Here is a 13972-nt window from a genome sequence, read left to right as displayed (position 1 = left end):
ACTTATGCATTATGTTTGTTGGATTTTGTATGAAATTAGCCTAATAAAAACAAAAATAGGGTACTTCCAGTGTACGTACTATTGTAGAATTTTACTATACAAGTATAGAAAATTGAGGGCAGTCGTGGCGCAGCGGCACAAAATGTGATTGTAAAATCGACTGGTTGTGGGTTCGATCCCCAATCGAGGAGAGGATTTTCATTTCTTCGCTCTGGTGTCGAGGCGTCGTCGGCGTCGAGTTCATCCACTCAAAACCCAATTCCTCTAAAGCTCGGCGATATGTGGGGATGGGAGTTTCTTAACACTAGGTTCCCTCTACTTACCCTGCTGTGTGCGAGTTACAGCGTGAAGCTGAAAAATTACTTCACGTGTTCTACAAAAAGTAATTTTATCAGCAATAATTTTTACGGTCAGTAACTGCACCGCCATGATACATATGTCACTTATATATTTTAGTTTTAGTCGAGTATAAGTCGAGAAATAACAATTATTAATGACCGATTTCAACCGCAAAAGAGGAATGAGCAGATTAATTATACTGTATAAAGCGAAACTTCTTTTTCTGTTTTTAAGAAAATTTATTTAAATAAGTTTGCATTACCATCAACAGCGAATTTTGTATTTTTTGATTACTTCACTCCGTTCCCTAGAACATATTTCTCTCTGCTAGCTTAGTCCTTTCCGCCCAATTATTGGTGGAAATACATGTAATGCACTAATGGGACCGCTTTGTTCGTGGTAGAATCCGGGCTTGTGGCTTTAAATAAATGTGTGTTGAACTTGCAGTAATAATAACCAAATTCAAATAAAGTTAATAAAAACTATAAATTAAAAAAATATATTTTATTTCTTGCATTTACACTTAGAGGTAGTAATTCACTTTTATTATTTAACATTGGAATTGAAAAATATAACAATGTCTATTACAATATGAATACAATACATATTTCTGATAGACTTTAAAGACAAAAAAACATTTAAATGATTTACAATTAAAATTTACAAAATTTCATCCAAGATATCACGAATGACTGACTCCAGAAAACGGTTGATTTGGTCCTGAAATAAAAAGGAAAATGTTAGTATAAATAATAATATATAGCCTCACAAAGAAATAAATGCTGTACGTTTTCTAACAAAATATTTTTATTTTTTAACTGTGTAATAACACTTTAAAAACGTATGTATATTGTATAACTCTTAATAATATTACAGAAAATATATTTTACCCTGTTTTCCTGAAAAGCTGAAGGGATACTGTCGTTGAGGAGCTCGTTCAATATATCTGAATAGTCTACATCCAAGACATTCAAGACCAGGTCGGACTGCAAGGAGAAAATATTTACATATTAGTTAATAGTTAAATAGGACGTACTCAACTATGGAACATCGATATAAGCCTTAAAAAAAATGTAAAAATGAAAAATACAAATTTTACAATTAATTCATGATAGCATGAAGAATTTTCTGTATAAAATAGGATGTGTTCAAAAGTATTTTGTTCATTCTTTTTGTAATTTATATTTGTTATTAGGGTTCCGTACCCAAGGGATAAAACAGGACTCTATTACTAAGACTCAGACAATTAGTCTGTATGTCCGCCTGTCACCCAACGAGTGTTGAATGAGTGTTGAAATTTTCACTGTTGCCGTTATAACAACAAATACTAACTAAATAAAATAAATATTTAAGGTGGCTCTGATACAACAATCAAGATTATAGCCAAAACATTCAACTACTAATTATATACATATATTTTACCTCAATACCACCCAAATTCACGTCAAGACTGAGGCTACGGATGCTGATACCAGAAATGATACCAATGTTGACACGAACTTCCCCACCGAGGCTTATGCGGTTAATGGCCAATCTATGGGAAATATAGTTTAGTATAATAATTTTAATTGGCATAATGAAGTTAGTGAACGCTATAGTCTTATTTTATATATTAGCGACCCACTTGCGGCTTCGCCCGCTTGAACTACACAATTATTTATTTACTAATCTGCCAGCAAGTTATATTTAAGTCGGTTAAGCAGTTTCAGAGATTAGCGAGGAAATACAAAAATGTTAAAAATCATTATTTTTATTATGTTTACTTCCCCACCACTAAATGGAAGGTCTTGTAATGGAGTGATATTTTTTAACTATGGTTCTAATTTTTTTGGGGTTCCGTACCTAAAGGGTAAACGGTGAAAAATTATATACACTAGGCTTAGCACTTAGGTTTAGTTATGTTATATGATACATACCTTCCTCTGAATTCTCCGTTGTATCTGTTGCCTAAAAGATTGGCGTTTACTTGGGAGTTACCTGAAATGTAACGAAAAACAAAATATTAATCGATATTTCCATATTCGTACTTATATTTCTTTAGGTTGTTGATTCACATATGTGTAGGTATGTGTATTTTATGTACAACTTCTATATATCGCACGCAGGGGGAGGGGGTTGGGGGGGGCGCGACTGTAAGACAGACAATCGAGGAAATGAAAATATTATATATTTCATTCCTTTGAGTGGGAATCGAACTCGCAACCTGTTGCGTTTACAATATCACTTTCAGTCTCTAAGACTTTCCGCGGTTGCCCTATCCCATACAGGGACATATCCGAAAAAAATATTTTTCATTTCCTATTTCTACACTATAAGTTTTAATGTTATGGCTAATTTTATACAAAGCGACGTTAAACTCCGCTATCCAACCTGATCCGCTATCCTTTCTGCCTACCCTGCTAATTAATTGAATATAAAAAAATCTTTATCACAACTTACCCACAGAAAAAAGAAGTTGTGGAAGAACGAAAGAGAATCTTAATCTGTTAAGGAGGGCATTGTAGTTCACATTCTCGATGACAATGTTGCTAAGGCCGCTGAAGTGTATGTCTTCGGCGGAAGCTCTTACTTCAGCAAGGCTAAAAAGAAAAAGTATAAATTACTAGCGGCCCGCTCGCGGTTTCACCCGCGTGAACTATGTTATTATTAATTTCTGTCTCCATGGCTACGTCCTAGTGACGTCTATGCAAAATTTGAGATTCCTAGCATTTGTAGTAACCAAGTTTCATACAAACTTTCGATCCCAAAAACAACCCCTTATGAGTCGAATATTGCAAATTCCCGTCTTAGCGAGCACCTACGTCCTATAAGTAACTCCTAGCACATGTAGTTTCTGAGATTTCGTGATGAGTGAGTGACCTTTCGATTTTATATATATAGATTACGATGATTAGATTAGATACGTAGGGTTGTGGGTTCGATCCCCACTCGAGGAAGTGAAATATTATTTACGTTTATATTTCCATTTCTACGCTCTGGTGTCGAGGCGGTCGCGGCGTTGAGTTCTGCCACTCAACTCACTCTGCACTTTGCACACAAAACTTTCAACGGTCTTGACAGACCTGTAAACTGCAAACGTTTCGTCTTTCTCTTTTGAGGTATAGGACCCAAAAAAGATAACATATGGTATTAAAAGAGAAACTCACAATGGCACTGGTACGTATTCAAAATTTAAGCTTTCAATATCCAGTGGGTCGAGTCCAATTTCTACAATAAAACGACGCACTTGCTCTACCATATTCCTAATGGTATTAGCTACGATGACTCGAGACTCTCTTGCTTCTGTAAATTATAAAAACAAAATACAATAGAAAATAAATCTATTTTCTTGATAAAATAAAACACTGTGCCGCCTAATATTTAATTTAATTTCAGACTTCTAAAATAAATAGAATTAATAATTGTATCTTTATGAAACTTAACAGTCATACAGGGCTTAAGTGACAATACAAGATTATGGTAACAACGAGCTAGTGTTATGATGAAGCCAGGACCTGAATATTAGAACTCTTCAGAGAGAGTACTCCAAAGAGAGTATAGGCTTTTTATTTGGCACAACAGCAAGAAACCGCCCCTGATTTACTATAATATGTTTATTATCTTTATTAATTAATATTAATAATACTACTTATTCAGAGACCTGTTTGCTCGTTTACCTTGTCTTTTCCATAAAATAATCTTCTTCCTCCTCCTGGCATTAACCCCGGCTATTGCCAGGGTCTCTCTTCCTACTCAACCTACTCCACTTTGCACGGTCTTTTGCATCATCGGTGGTTAGACCATCCATTCCATAAAATAATACTAAAATATAATGCTATTATTACTTACGGTCATCGATCTCAGGCATGGCAAAAGCGCCAGCCATCACAACGAGGAGAGCGAACACGGAGTACTTCATCTTGTTGTTTTAACTGAAAATTTGAAAAGAAAATATCCTTATAAACATTTATTAAGACCCATTTTTTTCTCGATCGTGAGGTTAATGATACCGGAGGGGGAGGCAAGAGGGTACTCTGTGCCTGAAGAAATGCAAGCACCATGTGGCTGCCTGTGAGGAAGTCGACGACTGTAAAAGCGGCCCCTGCGGGACTCGAACCTCGGCTTGCGGACGTCGAGCAAAGTATGAACCATGCGCCACGAATATTCTTTAAACATTTAAACATTTTTCCTTAATATTTTATTTAATTTAAGCGTACTCACCTTGCAAATGTAATATTACTTGTAAATAATTATCACTCTGTATTTATACGTGCTAAAAATCTGTGATAAAATCTCAATTAATGGGCTCATTATGATAAAGTTTTCATAGATACGTAGTTTATCACTGCGATCTTGGAGGATAGAAAAATATTACTATTTACATTCGTTGCGCGTCTTTACCCACAATTTTAAGAGAACTTTAAGATTTTTAAAGTGGAAAGTGGATCATTATATTCTACTACGTGAATTGATTAGCAATTATTTTTGTTAAATTTGAAATCCATTTTTATTGTATTAACTTTACATTTCTATATTTTATTCTAAGTACAGCAACAAATAAAATTTTAAACACAAGAAACACTAGTTCTAGAACTATATTTTTTTAATAATTCTAGAACTAGTGTGTCTTGGCCCAGAGGAACAGCGACGAACTTAAGACACTAAGGTTGTAATTTCGATCCCCACTCAACACAATTAATATTATTTATTTCTCCATCTTCTCAAATTCTTTCGAAAAGTGAATCCGCTATATAAAGAATATAGTGTCAAATTTTTAAAAACTAATAAACAATTTAAAAAAATATTCTTGGTCGATGAGGTTATCTGTGAATAGATTAATAAATAATAGGTAAATAATGGTTCCATTTTTTTTAGATATCAGGTGCGTATCGTATAAACAAACATTTGTATCCTATAACAGACATCATATACGTTATCACGAACTGAATTAATCAATCACAGTAGGATAAGATAAGATATATAAAATTATTATTATTTTTGCTCACATAATATAAAAATTTAAATCGCTTAAACTATAAGAAACATCAAATAATAATTGTTATTCATTTATTATTTAATTGTTATTTTTTTATGCGATAGATGTATATTCTATAATGACGTAATTTATTTAAATACTTTCATAGCATAGGTTCCCTCTGCACTTGCAACAGGTTTACATATTACACTTCTGACACAATTTTTGAATAACCTCGTATAAATACTTTTAATAACAGTTGTTCAGTAGACAGAGGGAACCTGGGAACCAAGTAAAATATTTTTTTATTTAAATACGCTTTATCCCATATAGCGAAGTAGCCAGAGAGCGAATGCGAATTGAGTAGCGGTTTGTCTTGAGTTTCTTCAGTTATACAACTAATCTAACGACCCCCTGATGGCTTCAATCGTTTATACAAAATTATTTAATTTCTATAAACAGAAAACAGAAAACAAACAAAAAAATATATTGTTTTATATTGATAAATGCCCCGAATACTAAGTTTTCTCATATAAATTACAAGTGCAAACAGAATATTACTATATGAATAGATGTAGGCTTTAGTCTGGTTGAAATAATAAAACACATATTATATACAAGCGTTTATTTTTATAATTAAACACAAACGTTGCAAACATTCAATAATGTAATCATAGCACTAATATTATTAACTTACTTGAAAATTTACTATTAGAATTTAAAAAGATAACTGGAATAAACGTAACGTCTTAACGCGTAGGCCTTACTCGTGCTCCCATAAATGCTATATTAGGCCATTTTGAATTTAAAAGTATATTTGATAGCAATCTGATTTTCTTGTTAGTGGTACAACAAGTCTTATTTATATATTTGTATAAATGAGCAAAAAATATATATGTTAGACGAACAAACGATTAGACTAGACTAGACGATATGAAAAATAAAAATAATCTACGAGTATTTCTACAGTATCAGTAAATTAAAATTTAAGGTATATACCTATTTTTTTTTTATTTTGTTGTCCACTAACAACATCCAATACATTTGCTTCACATATACAGCCAAGCGGAATTATCGTGTGCATAGATCCAAGACCTCCTAATAGGATCGGAAATGAAATTCGTTAAATGTGTACCAAGCGATGCGAATAATCGAATAAGCTGTTGCAAATAGAATTTTATTTTGGTATGTAATAGATTATATTCTCCTTTATTCTGAATCAAATATAAGAGTACGTACTATAGAATATTTCTTTGGATAAAATTAACCGCGTTTTCTTACTTTTTTGGCACCCCCCATCTTGATGGCCAACATTCTATAAACAACAAATTATAATAAACCTAAATTTCAAAGTGCAAATATGTAAGAAGTAACATCACTACAACTACTGGTATCGCCTAAGTGTTATATCAATATATATAAAAGTGAACAAGAGGCACTCTATAGGTTTATATACGCAGGTTAAAATAAGCGTAGTCCGTGAAACATCGAACGTGAAATAACGTGACGAAATACTGACACTAGATTACAATTTCTAACATCAGCCAATATTCGAATATATAAGCTACTCCGAAAGCCATATCTGTCCAAATTCATATATAAATTACGAATTATATCGATCGATATAGCATTCGAGACAGATCATAGCAATTGACTTACACGAATCGAATTGTATATTTTACATCTAATCTAAAATAAAATTAACAAAAGCCCAATAGTAAGACCTATTAAAATTATCATCTCTACATCTCATAAGGTATCGTCTTCCACAACAGGTTATAAGTTTGACACATAGGCACCCGAGTCTTGCCCTCGAATTATAAAGACATTAGAACTTAGATTCGAACAACAAGGAGCCCTACGTTATGCTAACACTCATACAATATTTACATGAAAGAAATAATATCGATTGACTATAAATAGTTTTCGCAAAAGACGTTAAAATTACAATATTGTACTAGTAAGTTGTATTTTGAATCTCGAATCGAAAACTCATCTATGTCAATATAACCAATATTTGAAAGCTGAACCGCCTCTACGATCTCTAAACTAGATGTATCGATTCTAAAACATTAATTTACTAATTTAGTATGCTCTAACACACTGAGTACACTACACGCTGTACATTTCTCATCGTTAGACCCAATTCATTTTGATTACAGAAATTTTATTATTTTTCTCCTCTCATACCTTTTTTTTAATTCTTCCACTGTAAAATATTGTATATTGATTTATTTCGACCATTGCATTCGTTACTATCTTCTCATTACATTTCCTTCATAATTTTAACAACCTCCCCAAGTCTCCTCCTCCCTCTTTCCAAATCTGTTTACAAATCGATCCGTATATATCACGTACAACTTTCTAATATTGGTCCGCTACAGAGTTTTGATGTGACCTAGCTCATATTCTTAACTTACACTAAGGCTAGAATGAACCTAAACATTTCTATGCCTTGCGTGATATGTATTGCAATAGAGGCGTATTAAAGCTAAGGTTTGTATATTTACTACTTATTTCATTACATTATTCAATTCTCCAGTTTCTTCTTTGTTCAGATGTCTTATCTTTGTTTTCTTAATATCAATTTTCATATTATTATTTCCATCAAACTTGACTTAATCTCCAATAAAATCCAGTTAACCTACTCTTGAAAGATATGTTGAGTCTTATTCACTATGACGAAATTACTACTACATATTACTATAATTTGTTATTAACAAGTGATATGTTGTTAGAGGCATCACTCCCGTTTAGTTTAATATAGATATTATATTAACTTGAACAATATTTTCCTTAGACTGAAACATGAAATTTAAATAAACTCGATAGATACACAAATATAGTGGACTTATAGAGCAATATAACACTTAAGGTGGCTTACAATTAATGTATATATAATTATTTAATACTATACAACATATATAAAAATAATTTTAAAATATTCCATTGGACAAACAAATTGCATTAGGCCCACTGTTCATACAAATATTCTAATCATACTACACACGTACTTAATCACAGCTCGTCTAAACAGATATTATTTAAAAAATTTCACCTCAAGGGATAAAGAGAGGTAAGCGATAGATTACGATTTAGTAACTCATCTGCGCTCCTCACTCAATATTCTCTAACTTCTTCATTCTTCTCATATACATGTCACTCAAACAGTGGGACCATACAATTACTAACTTTTTCAAATATATATCCTTAGTGAAAATACAAAAAGCCAAAATAATTAAATTATTAACAAAAGCCAACATTAATTATATTTGCAATTATCATACATATATAATTTTAGTTAAATAAAGTTATTTTCAAGCTTGTCAGTGACATAAGGCTGAAGCTGACCATACCCAATGTTGGTCCTAGGAATGCTGCAGTATTAGTACAATTTTTAGGTGATTCAGGCTTACCTGAAAAATAAACATAAATTTATCTGATTTTTATCTTAATTTATATTCTCTTTTATATTTTAGTGCACCTTTAACTTTTTGAGGGGAATGTGGAGGAGAAATCCCCAAATCCAGAGAACAATTATAAATATTGTAAAAACTTAATGTGATTTGTTTACATAACCGAGGCATTCAGCGAGATGATTATATCAACAATTATAACATAGTAGTCCTAATTGGTAACGGTTTTGTGGTACGGTAACAGAAATGTTTCGGCATTTTCTTTTAGCTTTGCTATTTATCCCTAGCGAAATATTTTTATCACTTTTTAACTCATATGAAATCTGACACCGCAATAGAACTAACAGAATAACCACACTAAGAAGAATAACACCTGACTGAAAAAAAATAAAAATGAATAACCATCCAAAAAATATACATTTAGTTATTATGTGTATGCAGTACTTACTAGTAGCGGCCATGAGTTGAGGCAAATACTTTTGCCAAAAAGCACATTGTTTCACCCGAAGACCATGACCGAGAGCACTGGAGTTTACCGCTAAGGATAAGAATTCTCGTCCGAAAGCTGTGTGAACTGGCCAATGTACTTTCGTCATATCACCATCAGCATTCATAGAAGGATTTCTGTAACATAACAAGTAAATATATTTTGTAAATGTGTAAAAGAATTTTAATATACATATGCCAAGTATTATATAACAAAATGTATGTTTTTAAAGTTAGTACATACCCTGATCTTGCAAAATTAGCCCAATATTTCATCAATCGCCTGCTAAACTCCACTTCTTCTGGAGAATAATTTTTTCCCGGATTAAGAGGTTCACCAAAGACATAATTGATCTCATCCGCATGCATTACACCTGTCCAGGATGGCCAGGGATTATTCTTACTACGGTGCTTGTAATAATATGTGTATACATTGTTACCAGTTTCAGCATAACGATGTGCAAACTCATTAACACCACATGTAAAGTGATAGTCTCCCACCATTTTGTCTAAAGCATTTCTATTTTTTACTGGATCTTCTGGATTTAGCCAATCTGTATATTCATAAACTATTGCTTGCCTTGAAACGTCATTAACGTAAGGGTTAAGCTCTCTAACTGCTTGCAAGTACTGTTCTCTGGTAATTCCAACATTTTCTTCTTTTGGGAACAGCTCAGTAAGATAGTAAAGAATAAAATAATAACCTTCTTCTGTATTTGAGCCCATGAGGATATTTGTCTTTTTAAAGTTTTGATGAGCTAATGATTTCCTTGGCATTTCGTCTAAAAATGAACCATCAATAATAGGCACGAAAGGAAATTCGCATATGCCCAATGTCCCCCATTCATTGTTCACAAGTTCATCAGCACTTTTTTTCCTTAAGCAATCAATCATAGGACCCATATCTGATCTTGAACTAGGACAGCGAACTGCTTCAGCTAATCGCATACCTCGTAAGATACTTTCTTCTCTTGATATAATTGCCCAAGGGGCTGTTGCTGCTCCAGATTGCATTATAGCTTGAGAGAATAAATTTCTAGAAAGAGGTGATAACAAATGTAAAGAGACTGATACAGCACCAGCAGATTCGCCGAAAAGTGTTATGTTATGAGGATTACCACCAAAGTAACCGATATTATCTTTTACCCAGTGTAATGCCATTAATTGATCAAATAAACCAGCATTACCCGGAACATCTGGAGTATCAAAAAATAAAAATCCAAGTGAAGCAACTCGATACTGCATGGAAACATATACAATATTTTCCTCTGATACAAGAATTTTTGGATCATATACATCTAAAGTTGCAGTTCCTGAATAGAATCCTCCGCCAAATACCCACAACATAACTGCTGCATTTTTTGGACGCGGTTTCGGAGTCACAATATTTATGTACAGACAATCTTCCTGCATATCCGTGTTAGGATTCCACATCATCGCTCCAGGAAAATCTCCAAATACTGTATCAATGATTTGGACGCATGTGTGTGGCAGTGTCGTTGTATTAAGAATTTCATCGCCCCAGCTTTCTACAGGCCTAGGATGTCTAAATCTAAGATCACCCAATGGTTTCTGAGCATATGGAATGCCAAACCACGCATCGACTTGTTTTCCAGTCGCTGCTGTTAGCGTTATACCTCGTACTCTCCCCTTTCTCGTTCGGACGATTAAAGGGTCTTCAGCTTCAGGTCCGAGCTGAGGTTCATCAGCCATTAGCTCCTCAATCCGTTCATGGTTTGAGTAAAATCTTTCTTCACTAGCTCGCTTAGATGAAGATTCAGGATCCTCAAATCGTGCGCGTTTCGAAGATGTTTCATGTTCATCCAGGCGCGGGAGGATTGTGTCTAGCTCAGGGTTATATCTGACAGCCTCTCCGTGTCCGCGGTAAGGTTGGGGCGGTACGGGGACAGGGAAATGTGGAACATGATCGGGCGCATGGTGCCTCGCGCGGTGCTCGTGGGGGGTGGCAAGCGCACGCGCCAGCAGCGCGGCGAGCGCTGTAACTAGCACGCGCATACCGCTGCTACACGCTCCCGCACTCACCACCTGAAAAAAATAAATAAAATACATAAATTAAAATAATTAAAAAGAGATATAAAATCTTCTTAGTCTTTTATGACATATATTTTCATAAAAATTATTAAACATTTGTACATTTACCTTTTAATAATAGAAAAAAATATGTAATAAAAATATGTAAGCTTAGTTTAGCGTTTAAATATGTCTACATGCCCATAAAGGCTCAGTAATGTGAGTAGATTTCATGAGAGACATTTATGGTCAGGCACGACAACTTATGGAAAACCAAAACAGAGGAATTAGAAACTCTGAATATGGTAGACGCGCTTAGACCGAGCTCAGGTTACCGAATAGAAGTTCAAAACTGATAATTCTATGATACTAGAACATGAACTACGCTAGAAAATTACAATAAATGCATAAATTATTATAATCGTCTATAAACAAACTTGGTTTAATACCGACAAAATATGAACATAAGTTTTTAACTTTTAATTCCCCTTTACACACCTGCATGATTATATTCTAAAATGAATAAAATGCAGAGAACGGAGTGACTATCTCATTTTAGCTGTCTGACGTCGTAATTGTAGGTTCGATCCCCACTCGGTGAATGAATTCTCTTTATTTCTGCGCGCTCATTAGGTTAAATGCATCGTTGAGTTTCGTCACTCAATATACCGAATTTAGAGAGAAGGCGAGGGAACAGAGTATACTAACATTAGGTTTCCTTTTCCTACCACGCTATATACGGGATTTATCCCGCTTTAGCGTGACGCTTGACGATTCTTATCTATATATATAAAATCGAAAGGTCACTCACTCATCACGAAATCTCAGAAACTACATGTGCTAGGAATCTCAAATTTTGCATAGGAGTTACTTATAGGACGTAGGTGCTCGCTAAGGCAGGAATTTACAATATTCGACTTCTAAGGGGTTTTTTTGAGGTTGAAAGTTTGTATGAAATTTCGTTACTACAAATGCTAGGAGTCTCAAAATTTGCATGGACGTCACTTATATGACGTAGGTAGTCATGGAGACAGAAATTAATAATAACGTAGTTCACGCAGGCGAAGCCGCGAGCGGGCCGCTAGTAAAATATATAAAGATTTTATTCTGTATTCCGTAAATTTCTTTTGTTCTCAACTAAATGAGGTATCACTCAGACGATCTAAAAGTATATCTTTTAATTAAATCAAAATGGTTATTGGGTTATATTAGTGGCATTTTAGATTACGCAAGTCTAAAATTCTTTCGATAAATAAAATTTGTATTATTAGTTGTTTAATGTACCTAATAACTAAACAAAGGATTTTATGTTTATGTTATTAATTGAATTACCTTCTCGCTGTATCCCGCACACAGCAGGGTACGCAGAGGGAACCTAGTGTCAAGATACTTCGATCAAGGTACTTATTTACTAACTATAACTTTTTTTATCTTAGCTTCACGGTGTATTCCGCACGTAGCAATGTGGGGATAGGAAACCAGGGAACCTAGTTTTAAGATACTCCTTTCCCCACTTTCCGCCAAATTTTGGAAGCATTGCGTTTGGCGCGATTTGCCTCGTTACCAGAGGGAATCGAACCAATTAACAATCGCTAACTTGTGCCCCTGCCCCACGACTGGCACTGGACTGGCGAAGTAAAGAGTATTAAAAGAAGGTATGAGGCCTTTACTTTTTGTCATATATAGCAGGGTCAGCAGAGAGCAGTTGAGAGAGAGCAGAGACAGATACCCAGTTCTCCGCTTTTCGCCCGAATTCGAGATGTTGCGTATTGAGTAGCGAAATTCAACGCCGCACTTTATCTGGCCAAAGGGGGAACATCTAAATAATTATTTCCATTGATAAAATTGAGCCATTGATAAAAATATTTAATCAAATTGCACATATTATATTCCACATAGAATATATTATATCTACATAGGTATATGAAACGTCACTAAACTTCACGTGACATGAACAAGACAACGCAGCTTCCGCTTGTTACCCCATTACCGGTTACGGAAAGTTGCACGTATTATGCTGTACACTATTTAATTGCGAATTTAGTATGAAATTCTATGCAATATAGTGAACGTTGTGATGCAGTGGACAAAGTTCAGGATAGTTGTGGATTGTAATCCCTGATGATATTTCCTCGCTCTGGTCTAACGCAATGTATCGGAAATTAAGCAGTTATGTGAGGAGTGGAATCTGTTAACCCTAGGTTCCTTGCTATATGCAGAATACATCGTGAAATTAAAAATATTAAGAAGCTAGAAGAGCAAATGGTTATTATTGGCTCTCTCTCTCCATAAGTAATATTTGTATATACGAGAAAATATAGAAACAATCTAAAAGAAAGAAAAATCAAAGTAAATAGATAAAGTTCGTAATAATGATGCTCAAAGAAGAGTACTTGATTATATACAAATGCAAGGAAACAGGATTGTCGAAAGAACGGAATGAACGTTCTCTTTGCGACACTGATGCGGAATAAAGAGCGGAAAAGTCACTTTAACAATGTGAAAAATTCACAAAAGTGAAGGACAAATTATGGGGAACGAAAGTGTCTTAATCGGAAAGGAGTCTCTTAACATTAGGTTCACAAATTCCGTTTGCCTATTCCATTGTGTGCGGCACACACATAACGGAGAAAAAATCATTGAAAAAAAGATAAACTTTAATACAAATTCACATTGATTCTTTAATACCAAACTAATAATAACAGAATGATATTGATCTAGAACACACAACAGAACGAATAAAAGA

The 13972-nt window shown here is 34.1% G+C and overlaps 2 protein-coding genes across 2 annotated transcripts in view; both read right to left on the bottom strand.

Moving 5' to 3' along the window:
• Positions 1-831: 831 nt before the first annotated feature.
• On the bottom strand, positions 832-4320 carry LOC146534305 (uncharacterized). Its single transcript, XM_085193040.1, has 7 exons — positions 4168-4320; positions 3486-3621; positions 2779-2918; positions 2256-2316; positions 1762-1873; positions 1230-1325; positions 832-1059 (listed from the first exon to the last, which is right to left on the bottom strand). Exons 1-7 carry the CDS (start codon positions 4235-4237, stop codon positions 1000-1002), a joined length of 675 nt encoding a protein of 224 aa, XP_085049166.1. The 5' UTR covers positions 4238-4320; the 3' UTR covers positions 832-999.
• Positions 4321-5903: 1583 nt separating this feature from the next.
• LOC146534304 (acetylcholinesterase-like) overlaps positions 5904-13972 on the bottom strand; it is a 40528-nt gene continuing 32459 nt past the window's right edge. Inside the window, exons 3-5 of the mRNA XM_085193745.1 lie at positions 9440-11241; positions 9158-9333; positions 5904-8709 (exon numbers count right to left, since the gene is read on the bottom strand). Of these exons, the coding sequence (XP_085049871.1) occupies positions 8591-8709; positions 9158-9333; positions 9440-11211 (2067 nt within the window). The 5' untranslated portion in view covers positions 11212-11241 and the 3' untranslated portion in view covers positions 5904-8590. The remainder of the gene's footprint in view (positions 8710-9157; positions 9334-9439; positions 11242-13972) is intronic.

This window comes from Heliconius melpomene, chromosome 11, assembly GCF_056956725.1.
Source record: "Heliconius melpomene rosina isolate 202511_hmr_F chromosome 11, ASM5695672v1, whole genome shotgun sequence".
Taxonomy (NCBI): domain Eukaryota; kingdom Metazoa; phylum Arthropoda; class Insecta; order Lepidoptera; family Nymphalidae; genus Heliconius; species Heliconius melpomene.
This window is presented reverse-complemented; position numbering and strand designations above follow the sequence as displayed.